Below are 17,184 nucleotides of genomic sequence, written 5' to 3'. Positions count from 1 at the left end.
TTCTTAAAACTTGAGTGATGGTTCTAAGCTTCCTTTCAAATATTAGTCTGTGGAAAAATCTGCAAAAGTAAATCTGTCTTTTATAAAGTGAAACTATTCCTAAAACGTTACATTAAAACCCAATGTACACATGTCCCTTTTTGATATTTAAACAGTGAACAAGCAACCAAAATATTCCAAACAGGAAACGGCTTCACCCTTTAAAATTTTTATTTTCTGTTTAATGTAGTTTGTTCTTCTCAAAACAAACAAAAAAATACTTCCACTAGCCCCGCCCTCAGTGTCTGCAGGGTCTTTGTGCCCACTTGTCTGCCGTAGCTGGTGGAGAGAAGGATGGAGCATGGGCGGGGCTAACGTCCTTTTCTGCTAAAACAACTCGCAAACTTTGATAATACCTTAAAACTGCCCTAGCACGGAAATGGTATATACAGAGCCGAGTGGAAATGTCCCACAGCTGAGGGCGGGTCTGCGCCCAGATTGTTGATGCACACTCATGTGAGCTAGCAAGTCGTGATAAAATTGTTCACTGTACAGTTTAAGGCATTGCAACAAAAACAGGGGGTGGGGATTGTTTCAGAAAAATAAAGAAAAAATTTACATTATATACACAAAAGGGTGGAGCTTAAGGCGAAATCCGTAAGATATCGTGTCTTAACGTAATTTGTCACCTTGACTAGCTAACTACATGAACGTAGCTATAATAACAATATTTGCTAGCGTTAATATGGCATGACAAAATAAATCACGGTGTTTCTCAAGCAAGCTAGCTAACTAACAAGCACCAAGAAATATTGTGACCTTGTCATGATAGTTTAACTTAAGCTCCACCCTTATCAATAACACGATCAAGAGGAGGAAATTTAAAGTAAAAAGAAAATGTATACATGAAGAGGAAGGAGGAAAATAGTTGGCATGTGCCGATAAATCATTTTTCTGTGTGTGATTTACGATATAATTTCAAATTTAGCCAAAAATGATAATCTGTTCCGCTAGGTCACCACAAACTGGCTTCCTATTCGTACAGCAACGCTGCTAGCGTCTCAGCTTTGCTAATCAGAACAGTGGTCGTCTGTCTTGTGTATGCTGTATACTGTGATATCTGACTAACCGATTATCGGCACACGCCTTGAAAACTGAGGAAGTAAGTGTGTGAAAAGGCGAGAGGAGCCAGGTCTGTGTGTCGGAAGCCTCAGACGGACCGTGACGTCGTTTTCCTTCCAGTAGAACCCAGGCTCCGATCACACGGATGCTGTCGAAACAAAGAGAAGTCAGATCAGGACGCAGTCAAGGTTCACGCTCTTTTTTTATATATAAATAAATAAATAAATAAATAAATAAATAAAAACAAACAAACTACTTTGTGAAATGCATGGTAGCTGAACTGGTGATTTGTGAGAAGAAGCTGGTGTTTTACCTGTCCTCACACTGAAACCTGGTGGTTTCACTCGTTCTTCTTCCTCGAGGACCTGCAGCAGTCTTTCTCTCTTCCTGCAGTTCTAATCCTCTAAGAAAAGGAACTTCCACTGTGTTGTTCTTTACAAGTTCTCCATCCATATCCAAGGGTTTAACACACCCTAATGTTCTCCAGAAGCTCATCTGCTGTGGACTTTTCTAGGAAACATTGAGTTAAAATCCACTGTTTCAGCAACAGTGCTGGATTTTCCTTCATATGCCAAAGACCACTCTAGTCCGCTTCTCGAGACCACCCTTCCACCCCCCCAAAACATTACAGGAGTCTCGAATCCGCTTTTACAAAATGGTGGACGCTGTAGGACATGCAAGTCTGCCTCTCAATCAGTCTTCGTATGAGACTCGAGTATACGTCTCCAAGATGGCGGACGCTCCAAGAGTCCATTTCTCAAGTCCACCTCACAAATCCACTTGTCTGGGAAGATGTAAGAGACTGGAGTCCATTCCCCCCCCATCCAGGATGTGGCACGAGTCCACTTGCATGTCCTCACGCATGTTCTTGTCCTTATTGCTGCTTCTTACATATCTTATTTTTCTTCTTCTTTTGCAAAAATATACTCCAGAACAAGAGAAAACAAAACAAGAGTTAAATACGGTTCCTTTTTTTCTAGATCAAGTACCGATAATAATCTTCAGCCCCAGGCTTCAAAAGTCTCTGTCTTTACTGAAGATTAGAGCAGGGGAAAAACCCGCACCTCTGAATTCTTGCAACAACAAAATAATAATAAAAAGACTTCTACTGCTACACGGTGCACGTCCTTGGCTCTGATTGGCCCGAGGTTCACTGCTGGAGAAAGTTCTGGAAGAACAGCAGGACATTTCCTTCAGAAAATGTCCATTTTTCTTGTCGAAAGCCCATCAGACCTCGACGCGAGCGAAGACGCCGGGCTTGTTGTGACGCTCCGTTGCACATTTTAGGAATACATTCATTTGTAATAATCTTCCCAAGGTTGCAAAAAAACCAAAACACAAATCAAAAGAATAATTCAAAAAAATAATAATCTATATATGACAATAAGGTAGCAGCCTTGAAAGTGCTCCAAATCAGATCACAAGTTTCAAATACTTTGTATGCAATAAAAAAATAAATCAATCATTCTTTTTTTTTTTCTTTCCTTAAACAGCAATGAAAAGTAAGGTTGTCTCACACTCGCTCTCTCACACACACACACACACACACACAAAAGGCAATTAGTTCACATGTGGTCCTCCAAAATAGGGAGAAATAATACACAGTTTTGTGGTGTTTTAAAGAGAACAGAAGAGCTACACATTTAACGCTTCAACACTGTTCATCGACTCATTCACTCGCTCAAAGTGCGCATTCGACAGGGCGATAACGGCTTGCTAAAGACCTAGCGTGCTAATTCGCCAGTTAACAGAGAAACCCGAACATGACTATCAACGTGTTTAGAGTTTTGAAAAGTTAAGTATTCGCCCCTTTGTCTGCGGTTGCTTTGTTACGAAACAGAATTACACCATGGAGAACGTTGGCCGTTAGCTAGCAGAATAAAATTGGCTAGCGGTCATACGCGTCTTTTTTTCCCTACAAATGTACGCCGATCTCTCACTCGAGCTGACACAGTGCGGAAGTCGAGAATGTTGGGTTGAAAACGGGATTGGAACCGAACAGTCTCAAACTTCCTCAAAAAAAACAAAGTCAATACAGCACCACAGACGGGAGGCACGCGCGCACACACACACACACACACACACACACACACACACACACACACACTTCACCCAGTCCCATCTGTCTCTTTAAGAACCTATGTACAAGTGAAAAGCAGGTTAACACACACACTCGTTCCTCGCTTGCTTTCTTTCACACGCACACTTCGTCCAAAATACAAAAATTTCTCTTGAACAAAATAAAAACATGGCATCTCCGTTATACATCTCGGTAATAAAGTTCTTTGTGCAGACTTTTCTTCAAATCACTCACACGCAATCTGAAAAATGTTAACCTAATCTAAACTTTTTTTTAAACTTTTTTCTCTCTCCATTTTTCTTAAACAAGTGCAAACGTTCAAGTTTTTCAATTTTATAGCTTTCATATGAAAACAAACAAAAATAATACAACAGTGTTTGTCTTTTAGGAACACACACACACACTCATACAAACGGTTCTACACATAATATACGTAACGATATATTCAAACATTTCCGCATTGTAAAAAAAAAAAAAAAAAAAAAAGACAAAAACTCAATTTCAAATATTGAAACTCTGGTAATAAAGTGCAATAGCTTAGTTAAGGTGCTTAGACAAAGAGGTGTGAGAGCTCCCTCCACACACCGTCCCTCTGATCCACTCTCTGTCCTCGTCTGGACGAGAGACATAGCGAGAGAGTGGGTGAGAGAGGGGGTGAGCGAGAGAGCAGTGCACATTCGTCTGCTCCAGGTTAAGGCCTCAGGTAGACTCAAGTAAGGTTCTGCTGGATCAGTAATCCTCCACCGCCTCCAACTCTCCCAGCATCATCCGCTCGCTCGAGCCCAAAAACGAGTAACCTGCAGAAAGACACACACACCTCCAGATTTAACTGTAATTTACAAAACATCTCTGAATTGAAGCAAACGCCCTGGTGGAAATTTAATTCTTAATGGTTTAATAGAAGATTTATACCATGTCATTGTTGATGAATCTAGAGTAAGACAGTTCAGCTAACTAAGTATATGGAAATAAATAAAATAAAATAAATAAATTTGATAGCGCCGTTGCTATGGTTACAATGTGCACACTGGGTGAGCCATGCCTTCCCAACACCAGGACATAATGCCATCCAGCCAGCAGGTTTCCTGTTGAAACGCTAGACCAGAGTTAAATACAGGAGGATGGGGTGACTTTTGTGTTGTGAGTGTTGCGAGGCTAACCGAGGATGCTGGGATCAGAGTGCAGCATCACGCTGGGTTTCTTCTTCATTTTCCCGACCTGGCTGTCATACATATTGCCACTTTTACTCATGTGACTCGGCTGGAACACAGACTGCACATAAACACCAATGTTATTAAAACAGGAAAGTGAAATCCTAAAAATAAATAAATGAAACCAGTTACAAATTTAGGCACCAAACACTTTTTTTGGCATTGGTGCTTGTTCACATCTTAGAAGTTTCTTTAAAGATTATCCCCCCGTACCTGTAAGGGGAAGTTCATGTTCAGTCCTGCAATCTCCTTACACAGCTATAGACACACACAAAGAGCAGGCATAAACTACAAGGTTAAAGTTCATGGATGAACTTTGATGTTTGCTCAATGAAGGCAGCTAGTCACGCTAAAAGAGTTAACATATACTACAGTGTTTGTCACCGATTTTAAAATATTAAAAAGTAAAATACATCAAAAGGTGGTTATGATAATCTAGCTGATTCCCAGGGTGGTGTTAAATGGTTGCTATGGTTTTAGGAGGTGGAGTCATGCATTTTAATTGTCTTTAGTATGTCTGAATTAAGAAAGCCTCAAATCATGTGAAAGCAGAACCAACAACTGTAATAAAAGTGCAGTCATGGGTGACTAGTGACCTGCTGCTGCTGTCTCTGCTGGTTGGCTTTCTGCTTGGCCCGGCGCTCCAGGAACTGTTTGGCGAACTCTTTGGCTTCAACCGTGTCGCCCAGATACGAGCGGATGAAGTCGTGAACCTCGTACGGCGACTCCACTTCCTTTAGATACGCCACGATGGTGGCCACTAAAATACACACGCAAAAAGCAGGAAGAGATTTTACACACATACAATGAAGGCATATTCTTTTCAACAGTAAATATCTCATCACATGCCTGTGTGTGTTTTATATACACACACACACACACAGTACCTCACATTTTTGTAAATATTTGATTATATCTTTTCATGTGACAACACTGAAGAAATGACACTTTGCTACAATGTAAAGTAGTGAGTGTACAGCTTGTGTAACAGTGTAAATTTGCTGTCCCCTCAAGAATAACTCACAGAGCCATTAATGTCTAAACCGCTGGCAACAAAAGTGAGTACACCCCTATGTGAAAATGTCCAAACTGGGCCCAATTAGCCAAAAAGCTCAGCTCTATCATCTGAAAATGTGAACAATCTAGTCTGCCTGAGCAACTGGTTGAAATAAGAGTAGACTGTATTATTGTTATTATACAGGAGGCATGTTGCACAGATGCACACTGACTGAAGTAATTATCTTTATCTTTAACCAAGAATGTAGAGACTGTTCACTCAGTCTCTTCACAGACATGGCATTCCATTTGTAAAATAGGCCTACTTATTGTTGCATTCATTTGAGTTGATGTTACTATGCAAAAAAACTACAGGTAAGCTACGTGTGACTTTGTAGCAGACATTCTTTTATAACAGTTGTTGGTTTCTGCTAAATATGTCTGCAGTTCAAATGGACGCCTCAACAATTTAAGAGATTGTTATTGAACACTTGTTAAACATGTTAATGGTTGCGATAATAAAACTGAAGAATCTGTTTCCTTAAACCAGTTGCTCATGCATTAATTTTTTTCAACACTGCACGTTTACAAGTAAATCCTAGTATTTCAAATTTGCGACTAATCGTGATTAATCACAACCCATGACTGTGATTAACTCGATTAAAAATTGATTGACAGGGCACACACACGTATATACATATATATACACATATACACATACATATACATGAGAGAGGGGGGTAAGGGGGTGTGTGTTGAGGTGAGTTACCATCCACAGATGAGGACGAGCTGTTGGCCGAGGTGTTGAGAGCGTGCAGCATTTGTTCACACCACGTGGTAAAACCATCCTGCTGAGGCTTCATGCCCTGTAACAGCTTCAGCAGCCGCTCCTCTTCTTCTGTCCGCTTCCGACGGTTCATCATGTACTGCTCACTATACACACACGCCGGTGGTCTTTAATATAGGCAAGTTAGCTAGTACTCCATAATATAAATATTACCCTTTAAGCTCTGTGAGTGTGTACCTGAATGAGGGGCAACTCATGCTGTTCTTCATGCCCATGTTACGATGGTTGGCCTGGTTTTTAACTGCCTCTTCCCAGATGCCCATACTGCTCCCGCTGCTGCTGCTGATCTTCCCCTCCATTCCTGTCCACATTCCCACTGAGCCGTCAGTCCACTGCCCCATCGCCAGCTACACACACGCAAAGACTTTATCATCATGATTAGAAAACATAATAAAAATTAAGTCTGACACACAGGTTAAAATCAACATGCACAAACTCCCCATCCTCCCACACACACACCCCAAATCTGCTACTAAGAGACATTTTAATCTTGAGCTGTAGTGAGAAAAAAGGGTAGTTCCTAAAGAAAATGCAGAGGAGTTGCACAATAAAACAAGTTCCTGGTCTTGCTAATGGTTTGCTAGGGTGTTGCTATGCTGTGGATATGGTGTATCCCAGATAGTTGCTAGGCTATCACCAGGCAGTGAATATGGTATCCCGCAAATTTTATAGCTTTGCCATGCATCAGTAAAACAAATATTTTGTTGTATTTCCTAAACAACATCCATTCAGTCATCAGACGAAGAATGTTCTGGTTCTCCCGTCACCCCCCCACAAACAGCTGAAAAGATTTTCTGTATTTTATGGACTAGACGGCACACCTGAGGAGCTCAGGTAACGAGTGTGAATTACAGAAATCAGGACAGGAATGACCCGAAATCGGAGTGTGATGAGTGTCTCACCCTCTGCTGCTGAGCTCGCTGCTGTTGCTGCTCCAGCAGACTGAGGTTCTTTCCCTGAGCTTTACCCAGAGAGAGAGTCCCTGCCTGAACCGAGCTCCAACCTGCACCTCCCTGTACCTCCCGCTGCTGCTGCTGCTGACTCTGCTGGAGCAGCTTCATGAGGAGCTCCTGCTGACGACACTGATGCACGCACACACACGAATTTCAGTATCCATGTGTGCAGTTTTGTAAGCAGCGAGAGTTTTGATAACTAAGGTAAGACTCAGTGTACCTTCTCACGTTTGCGCCTGTACAACTCCTCCTCCTCTCTCCTGTTCTGCTCCTCCTGCTGCCTCCTCTTCTCCTCCCGACGCTTTCGCTCCTCATCCTCCCTCTTCACCCTGAGTTCAGCTTCACGCCTCTCCTGCTGGAGCTAATACACACACACACACATTTTCAAATTAAACTATGACATGAATCCATACAAAAGACACATGGGTATACAGTGAACCCAGTCTTACTTTCTGCAGCTGCTCCAGAGTTGGACCCTGAGGTGAATTATTCATGGTCAAATCCCACAGACTGACCTCAGCACCTGCAGGACCCACAGAGAGGAGGACAGTAAGGAGTGTGTCCTAATAACATGTTAATAATAGTCTTTAATACAACGTAGAACAGCAGAACTCAAATGGGGACATCAATATAACATAGAGCAATAAGTTTGAAACTTTTCTAAGTAAAAAGTGTTCATAAAAGACTTCTCACTGAGTATTTTAAATGAAGTGTTTCTATAGGAATGTTCCAAAGTACAGTCCCTGAAACTATTGGAACGGAAATGACAATTCGTTTATTTGTGCTCTACACCAAAGACGTTCGTGTTTGAGATCAAAAGCTGGAGACGAGAGTTTAGTCTTGGTGTGTACATCTGGATGTGTTAAACAACATAAAAAATAGATAGAACCTGTTGTATTTGACCACCCAATTTTAGGTGAGCAAAACTATAGGAACAGATAAGTCTTGAACTAAATGAAAGTAAATAAACACTTAATATTTGGTTGCATATCCCGTGCATGCGATAACTGCATCAAGCCTGAGACTCACTGACACCGAAGTGTTTGTTTCTTCTTTTGTGCTATTTAATATAGATTTATTGTTTAAACAAATCAACCTAACAGAACACACCTGGGTAACGAGAAACACCCATCAGTCATGCTACAATAATCATCTATAAATTGGGTGATCTGATGAAAAATATAGAACACGCCACATTATCGCATCTTCATATAAATAACAGGAAATAAAAGCTGAAATTCTAAACACTCTACTCATTCATCTTTTGGTCCTCAAACAGTCTACAGCAGTTTCAGATGGTCTGGCTGTATGTGTTCTAAACAACGGATTATAAATGGTGTTCCTAAAGCAGTGTGCTAAAGTGAGTATTTCTATGAGTGTTCTAAAAGGATTTCTTAACCATATTCTAAATAAAGTGTTTTTAAAAGGAGCGTTCTAAATGGATATGTACAGTTTTAGAACACTCCAATAGAAATACTAAGTTTACAACACTCCAATTAAATGCTGTGTTCCTAAACAGAATGTCTTTAAAATGGCGTCGTTAACTGTGTGAATGTGGAGTAGAGTTGGTGTGTGCAGTGGAGTAGTGGAGTGTGTGGTGTGGACTAGAGTGAGTGAGTGAGTGGTGTAGAGTAGAGTGAGTGTGTGTAGAATAAAGTAGTAGTTAACACTACCTGGTGTCTGTGAGGATGAGGTATGAATGTCCCAGGTTTCTGGCACTGACCGGTTCATAGCAGGCATCATTCCTGCTTCACCACACCTGAAACACACATACACCATGTTAAACACTCCAGACCAGCTGCTTTACTCTGTGTGTGTGTGTGTGTGTGTGTGTGTGTGTGTGTGTGTGTGTGTGAGTGAGAGAGAGAGAGAGAGAGAGAGAGAGAGAGAGAGAGAGAGAGAGACAGACACCGACCGGGTACCTGTTTATGTGTTGGAACCTCATTTGGAGCTGCTGGTAGAGAGCTGCAGTAGCGGCCTGCTCCAACTGCTTCTTCAACATCTCCTGGTCTAGGTTACCCTACACACACAAATTAATAATTAACAAAACATTCCACACATTAATGTGTGTATCCCTGTGTGTGTGTCTCTCACCAGTAGGGGAGGAGGTGAGGGTCCCGGAGAGAAAGGCACACGTCCCCACATTTTTATCACGTCCCCCAGCGGCTGGAAGCCCTCGTCACAGCCTCTCTTCACCAGCAGGGTCATGGTGAAATAACCGGCCTGGAACCACTCACACATCTCCACTGGACTGAACGGGCCTGAGTGCGGGGAAAATACACACACAAAAAAATACCCCTCAATAAAACAATCTTTATTACACAAGCAATGAGTTATTGAAGTGTTTTTCTTTGCCATAATATTTATTAATTTTTTTTAAAAACTGTTTTGCCTGCTGATCACATCTGTATTAAACACAAACACCGGGTCACTAACTCATCCTGCAAAAGGATTTAAGATAAATAAAAGAAAAATATAGAAATAAGACACAGAAATAAAAACGAAGACATATTAAAAATAAACCATGAAATGAAAGCTCCGTACCTTGGATCTCTCCTTGAGGATCTTTGTAGAACCACTTCATAGCTGACTCGTGAGCGAGTGGCAGGGCGCCGGCGGAGTGAGGCAGGGTGTGTGTGTTGGGATGGGAGTGTGTGCGTGTGCCGGGGTGAGGGCGAGTGACAGCGGCTCCATGGTGGCTCTCCTGCAGCGCCTGCGTGAAACGTTCCTCCTCCAGAGACGTGTCCTGAAGAGACGCCACCATCTTCTCCGCCTCCTGCACATGACGACATCACAACCAACGACCCCATATAAACCATTCTGAGGTTTTAATAAAAGGAAAGCAATACTACAAGACACAAACCCCAACTCTAACCGGTCGGAATATTCATCTTAAAAGAAGAAGAAAAAAAGACAAGTATTGTAGAAACAATTTTAATTATTATAAGCTCGTAGTCTTAACAGGGGTGTAAATACTTTTCCACAGGCCCAGCACTGACCTGCTGCATGTGCGTCATACCGTCCTCCTCCTCGGTGTCGCCTACTGGAGGTAGGGTATCAGCGGCGATGATGGGAGGAGAGGAAGTCCCAGCAGGAGGAGAGCTCTGAGGCAGCTGAGTGCTGCCCCCTACTGGAGCTGCATCTGAAACACACATCTCATGTTTCATGGTCTTAATCACTATCTTAAGATGTTTCTAAAACTAAAAACGTCCATATATCTACTATCTACACATAATTTCACACTTTTTTGCTGCATGGAGGTGAAGCGCAATAATTCATTTGGGTTTCAAATTTAATTATGAATAACATTATGTACTTTTCAGTCTTGTGACAATTCAACTTGGTGTTTTGGGAGATGATATTTACAATACAAGGATGCAATGAAAAATTTAAACATGCAGGTGCTCTAATATCAAATAATTCTTTGGAAATTTTAAATAGAAAAAAAGAATAAACTTATCACTGTATAATGAGTATAATGAAATTCAGCAATAAGTAGTAACATTGTATAGCATATACCGGTATAATGTAATAAATATTGTCAGCACACTTTGAAATGTGATATTTATTTATTTTTAATTATATACCTTGATTAATCTGGAGGCTGAACTTTGTGGGCGGAGCAAAAGAAGGTGAGTGTGTTTCCTGTTCAAAGCTGAGAGCAGAGACAGAAACTGTGGCAGGAGGAGAAGGAGAAGAAGAAGAAGAAGAAGAAGAAGAAGAAGTAGTAGTAGTAGTAGTAGAAGTAGTAGTAGTTTTTATCTCTCCACCATCGGATGCTTCATTGTCCTCCACTGGAAAAATAGAGGAACGAGTGAGTGAACGTTCCACTTTAACCTCGCACACGTTTACTGCTACACATTTATAATCACCTTTCTCTTCAGAGCAGTCCTCGTATTCCTCCTCCAGAGCCTCGAACTCCAGCTCCTGGTCCTCGGGGATCGCGTCTCTCGACGTCTTCTAAAGATAAAAGCAAATCATTCATGAACTCGACGCATTCACAACCTCCGTGTGTGTTTTTTTTTGTTTTGTTTTTTAAAAAAAGTCAACCAGTTCCTACAGGAAGTCAATAAGACATCACTGTAACCGTGGAAACACACCTGAATGGTAACCGTATAGTTAATTATTAGTTGTGGTTTTTTTTTTTGCAAACGTGATAATATTTACTTAAGAATGCCAGTAAAGATTGTGCACTCGTGCCAATCAACAGGCCACACCCACAATTCACAGATCTGCATGTTGAAATCTCCGCCTCACCTTGACACACATGAATGCTCCGGATGAATCGAAGGTGCCCATCTCTCCCTCCTCTTCATCAGTGCACCACTCCGGCAGCCCGTCTCTCTCCTCCTCTCCTCCCTCGCTCCCTGCCCTTCGCCGGCCCACGTCACCTTCACGGAAATCGAACTCGCATTTCCTGCGTCGCACATCTCCGTGGTCCCTCCATCCGGCCGAGCGTGGGCCTCCGTCTGAGGAAAAAAAAGACAAACACAGAAACAGTCCAGAGCAGGTCCGTGACGAAACACATACATACTCATTGTAAAGTGTGTGGGTGAGTCCACGTGTGTACCATCACGGCGTGTCCCGGCCACCCTCCAGCTCACGCCTGCGTCTCCTCCACCTCCACCTTCCTCCTCATCCTGCTCCTCACGGAGTGTGCGCCAGTTTTCACTGTCGGAGCGATTGAAATCCTTCCGCCCCGCCCCTCCGTCCTCAAACCCCCCACGTCCTCCCTCTCTCCTCAGCGGCTTCTCAAAACGGCGTTCGGCTCTGAAAAAGGAGCAGGGAGGAATGAACCAAAAACGGTAACAGGCTGAGAAGGTTTTATTCTAGGAGAAAAAGCCCTATGTTTAGAATCCTTAATCCTTCTGTAGTGTCCGTTACTCTCACTGTAACCATGACAACACTCCTACCTGTCCTAGCTATTTTCTACTCAACATTTCACTGCCATTTTGTCCTCCGTGTTGGTTTTTCTTGCTTGCGTTCCCCCCCCAAAAGCACTTGTTCATGAACAGGAAGTGACACGTCATCCGAGAACACACCTGTCGTCCCAGCTTTGGCTGCGGTGCACCTCTCGGCCACGGCTGAATCCCACCTCCTCGTCCACTCCTCTTTGGTAGAACCCTCCTTCTCCTCTTCCTCTCCCTAAAAAATGTGAAACACACCTTACATCACACATTCTTCATTTATATATACACATACAAGTAGGCATGAAAAAACGTGTGTGAGAGCGAGAGACCAAGAGACGCACCTCGTCCTCCTCTAGCGCTCCCTCGGCTTCGGGTCACACCCGCTGGGGCAGCCACGCCCCCTTTACCCATGAGCCTCAGCACGGCCACGCTGTTCACCGACATGGAGAAGTTCCTCTGTGGATAAATAAATAAATATAAATATTAAAAAAGGCAAGCGTGTGTGTGTGTGTTCGGGATGAAATGTCTTGAGGTATGTGCAGTGACCTGCTCCTCCTCGGTCAGAGGCACCAGAGCCAGAGGTTGCTGCGGCTCGTCCTGCAGGATGGCAGCAAACTCTTTATCCTGCATGTCCTCGGGCACCTACACACACACACACACACACACACACACACACACACAGTGAGTCGACAGTGCATGTAGCCCGGAGCGTGTGTGTCTGCCTCTCGCGCTCTCATTCACCTTGTTATCTTTGACGTAAAGTGCTAACATCTCCTCGCGGCCGTAGCGGTACTCGGCCAGCTTGGACTTTGGCATTGCTGGGGAAGGAGGAGGGGACGTGATGCTCCCTCCTCTGGATAGTGCACGGAGCCTGAGGAGAAGATACACACTCCTCATCATCATGTAGTCCTTTAACAAATCACTTATCTGAGAAATGTTTCCACACACATGACATCACTGTTGTTTAATCTGAGCAAAAACACAAACTGTTTTTAAACACTTCTTCAAAAAAGAAAGAAATTAAGATAAAAAAAGGACAATTAATATAAATATCCCTTTTTCTTTCCCAGATCTTTTCTTTCTTTCGGCTAAAAACAGATTTACTTTAATGTTTTTTATGTAGAAAGTTAGTAAAGATTGAGAATGAGAAAGTCTAGAAAGCAAGAGGTTTATGTTAATTTACAGTAATTTATCTGTGTGTGTGTCGGTCAGCCTTTAGTAAATCACTTCTCTAAACTAATTCAAAACAAAGCGCTGACCTTCAGGAAACATCTGCTTCCTCGTGTGATGGGGAAGTGAAACACAATGTGGGGGAAAAGAGTGAGAGAGAGAGAGAGATGGGTTACCATTCTGGACCGAAGTTAAGCGTCTCAGCAGTCATGTTCTCCTCGTCCTTAAGGCTCAAAGGTTCTGCTGACATAATAAAAAGATATAAAAGAATATATATAAAGAATTAATATGAGGATTAAAGCATTATTTACACACAAAAGCCTTAAAAACAGATTAGCATCTGAGAGCGTCGTGCGAAAGCAGAAGCGACTTCATTAGTATTACTCTCAAAGCTCAACTTCCCACTTTAGGAAAAACGATTTCAAATAAACACACTGATGCACAAACTCTCAGCGCTTGTACGGCCCTATTCGGATGGGATCCGTTTGTTTTTCAGTAACGAGTAAAAGAACCTAAGCGCATTCTCACACAGACACAGCTGTAAATCAAAACAGCGCGAACGAGATTGAGATCAACCGCTTCCTTTTACCATAAAGCAGCTCACTGGACTGCGGATGTATTTAGCAACATCTAACCATGCACAACACCATGTGCTCGTGATATATTAGATATTCACACCTATTTTGAATTTGACATACACCTCGATACGGCAACGAGATTATCCGATGGAAATTAACCAGTAGCGATGTTGGGCTTCTATCTGTGAAAACCGGGATGAAATCCTACATCGGGTTTAACCGAAAGCTTGAATTTATTGTTGCTATAATTTTCATAAACCACAAGATGTCACTTGTTTTTATACTTAACAGCTTCAGAACATTTCCTGCTAATTAACTTTTTTATTATTATTATTTATTTTTTTTACATTTAGGGAATTTTTGCAGACACCCTCATGTAGAATGATGGGTTAAGGGCCCCACATCAGAAGTATGGCAGCGCTGGGACAGCGCTGGAACTCATGACCTTCTGATCAGAAATCTGACATCTTAACCAATCCCAGACCTCCATTGTTGAGGAAAGCCTCAAAGCTTCCCTACAGTGCGATAATGCTGCATAGACCAACAGAAATGAATGTTTTATATGCACTAGAGCTGCCCAGCCCTGCTCTCAAACGGATTTTTATTTTTAAAACCGTCTAGAACAGGGGCGAAGAACCGGTGTGGGTGCAGGTTTTCATGTCTGTCAGCATGTTCGGATTTCTGAGGCTTGCTTCGCTCAACACTTCTAAACTTGACTGGGCAAACACGTCACGTAAAGGCGATTTTACGTCTGTAGAGTTCTTACCTCTTACCAGGGCGAGCGAGACGGCAGGAGCAGTGTTGCTGTAAGACGGTGTGTGTGTGTTGCTACTCTGAGGTCTATAATCAGTAAACTGATAGCTGCCAAACACTGAATATAAGCACTCGAGTGGGAAATTTTTTTTAATATATATTTTTTAAAAATCACACACTGTGAGTCAACATGGATGTGAGCGAGTGTTTCAGGGTTGTTTAGTTGTGTTTCGTACGGTCACTCTCGTTGCCGGACCTCTCTCTCTCTCTTTCTGTCTCGTCGGACCTGCAGGAAAACAAAACAGGAACAGAAGTGTAAAGTGGTCTTCAGCGTTTATATCAAAACAGACAACACCTACAGCTGGATAACTTCAACACTCGAGCACTTGTTCGGAAGCATCGTCTTTAAACGTACCGTGTAGTAACTGTAGTACACTACGATGTTTGATTTCCATGAGCTGTAAGCCGTAATCATCAAGATTGAAACAAACAAAAAAAATAGTCTTGAAATATTTCACTTGATGTGTAATGAGTCTAGAATATACGAAAGCTCCACTTTTTGCATTAAATTACAGGGAATTTTTTTTCTTTTCCACGATATTCAAATTTTTTGTGCGTCACATAAAGTGGTGTAATAATCCCAAACTCCTACACCACCTTTTAAAACTATTTGCTTATTCCTATGAATAACGTTAAACCAAACACAATAAACTTTGCTTACACATTACTTCATATAAATCATGCATATATGGCCTCATGGCTTTTTAAAGTTCTTATATCTCAATTATATTAACATGTTAGTTATTCCTGTAAATTAGTAACGTTCTCTACTTTTTCCCCCTTCCACAAACCAGCCATTGACTAGGTCTTTCTCTCAAATCGCTGTGTACGTCCGACATAGGTGCCCTACAGAGTGTATAAATTAGCCTCCTCTCTCGTGCACTACAAGACACATACAGCGCCATTAGAGATTCAGCCTGGAAGAATGGCAGCGTTTTTATAAATATGAAGCTTTTTCTAATTTTATTTGACACCTTTTAGCAGCTAAACTGTGAAAAACATTGATCTGGTTGCATTTAGTATTTATTTACCACCACTGACAGCAAATAAATATCGAAACGGTGAATGAGGACACAGGAGCGGAATGTAACACCACCGAAGCCCCGCGCTGAATCACCCTGCGCCGGCCGCTTATTAAAACTTTACCCCGGGGATCTATTCAAGGCCTTTACAACTTTAGCACTATTGTCAACATTTTAGTCACCTTTTTACAAACATTTAGGGGATTAGTGCAAGCCTGTGACTCGGTCAAACATCTCTGCGTGAATCATTCTCACAAGAAACGAGCTTTTCCTACCTGTTTTTTTTCCTTCTGGAAGATGAACAAAATGGGAGCCTGCTAGCAAGCTAGCAAAGCAAAGCGTCAGCACGCTAGCCAGCCAGCTAATACCTTCACGTAAAGTTATCTACGACTTTATTCCGTTTGCACGCGCGTGCATCGCAGTAACAGATCAATTCGACTTAAATACATATAATTTCTGCAGCTATCTTCTAAAAACACGACAATGAACTAAAAAAAACTTTTCCTTGTTTTTGCAACGCTCGCCGTTTTTCTGTCTCGTCTTGTTTGTGTTTTACAAAAAAAATGGCTGTTCGTCGCGCATCACGTGGCAAGTTTATCCAATCAGCGAAGACTTTCACTGAACGCTTAAGTTGAGTCACAAATGGCTGCTCGCTACCTATAGCAGTGAACTTTATAGGGTGTAACAAATGAACCCACCACTACTAAGTGTAGTGTACTTCATGGTCGTTAGGAAGCTATTCGGGACTCGGCCCTCCGTAAAGCGAGAACCCGCTAGCACCAGTGGTTAGCATGGCGTCCTGACAATACAATCCGCTAGAGCTTGTTTAAAGGAAAGAAGAAAAAACCGCACTGTTGTGGGCGGTTGTGTTTGGGGAATGTTAAAATGCGTTGTGTATATATACACTCACCTATCTCTTTATTTCTTCCCTAAATGTCTACACTTATTTCACACTCATGGCTAGTCAAGTTGTGTTGTTTCTCATCACAGCTTCCCCTGATTAATTAATTAACTCTATTATAATGTTGTATTGAATATAATTACTACAATCAGCTCCTTTCAGTGTTAAATGAACCCTTACAGCGTTTAATCAACACCCGAACTATTCAACTGAATCTCTTGCCCCACTTCATTAACACAGTTAATAAACACCTATATCAGTGCATATCATTCAGATAGTGTTTAACACATACAATACTTTTACACAACAATGACATTCAGTATTGGTTTCTCCAGACAAGTGTTTAAACAAATTACAGTGTTGAAGTGAAGCTAACAGCACATTACCAGCGTGTTACTGAATTGACCGTGAAGCGATGGGTCTTTAATAAAGAGGTTAACTTTGCTGATAAACACCTAAAGCGTTCAGTTAAGGCTTAAAGTGTTGAATTAAAATGACATTGTTCAAATCAACATATTAACTCATGGAGTGTTGAATGAAAGCTAAGAGAGAAGGGCAGATTAAAGGAATTAAAGGAATTGTTAGTGTAAAATAAAATCGAA

The 17,184-nt window shown here is 41.9% G+C and overlaps 1 protein-coding gene across 1 annotated transcript; it reads right to left on the bottom strand.

Annotated features, from left to right (window-relative positions):
- Positions 1–192: 192 nt before the first annotated feature.
- On the bottom strand, positions 193–16,254 carry gigyf1b (GRB10 interacting GYF protein 1b). Its single transcript, XM_017489318.3, has 26 exons — positions 15,957–16,254; positions 14,779–14,885; positions 13,445–13,511; positions 12,840–12,969; positions 12,645–12,740; positions 12,440–12,554; positions 12,231–12,333; positions 11,759–11,958; positions 11,446–11,657; positions 11,061–11,148; positions 10,776–10,982; positions 10,188–10,330; positions 9,733–9,964; positions 9,283–9,449; positions 9,111–9,208; positions 8,862–8,947; positions 7,638–7,711; positions 7,409–7,549; positions 7,138–7,317; positions 6,413–6,582; positions 6,158–6,321; positions 4,989–5,152; positions 4,606–4,650; positions 4,342–4,453; positions 1,415–3,978; positions 193–1,249 (listed from the first exon to the last, which is right to left on the bottom strand). Exons 2-25 carry the CDS (start codon positions 14,789–14,791, stop codon positions 3,911–3,913), a joined length of 3,075 nt encoding a protein of 1,024 aa, XP_017344807.1. The 5' UTR covers positions 14,792–14,885; positions 15,957–16,254; the 3' UTR covers positions 193–1,249; positions 1,415–3,910.
- Positions 16,255–17,184: the final 930 nt, after the last annotated feature.

This window comes from Ictalurus punctatus, chromosome 16, assembly GCF_001660625.3.
Source record: "Ictalurus punctatus breed USDA103 chromosome 16, Coco_2.0, whole genome shotgun sequence".
In the NCBI taxonomy this organism is placed as follows: domain Eukaryota; kingdom Metazoa; phylum Chordata; class Actinopteri; order Siluriformes; family Ictaluridae; genus Ictalurus; species Ictalurus punctatus.
Note: the sequence above shows the minus strand (reverse complement) of the source record. Positions and strands in the feature narration are given on the sequence as shown.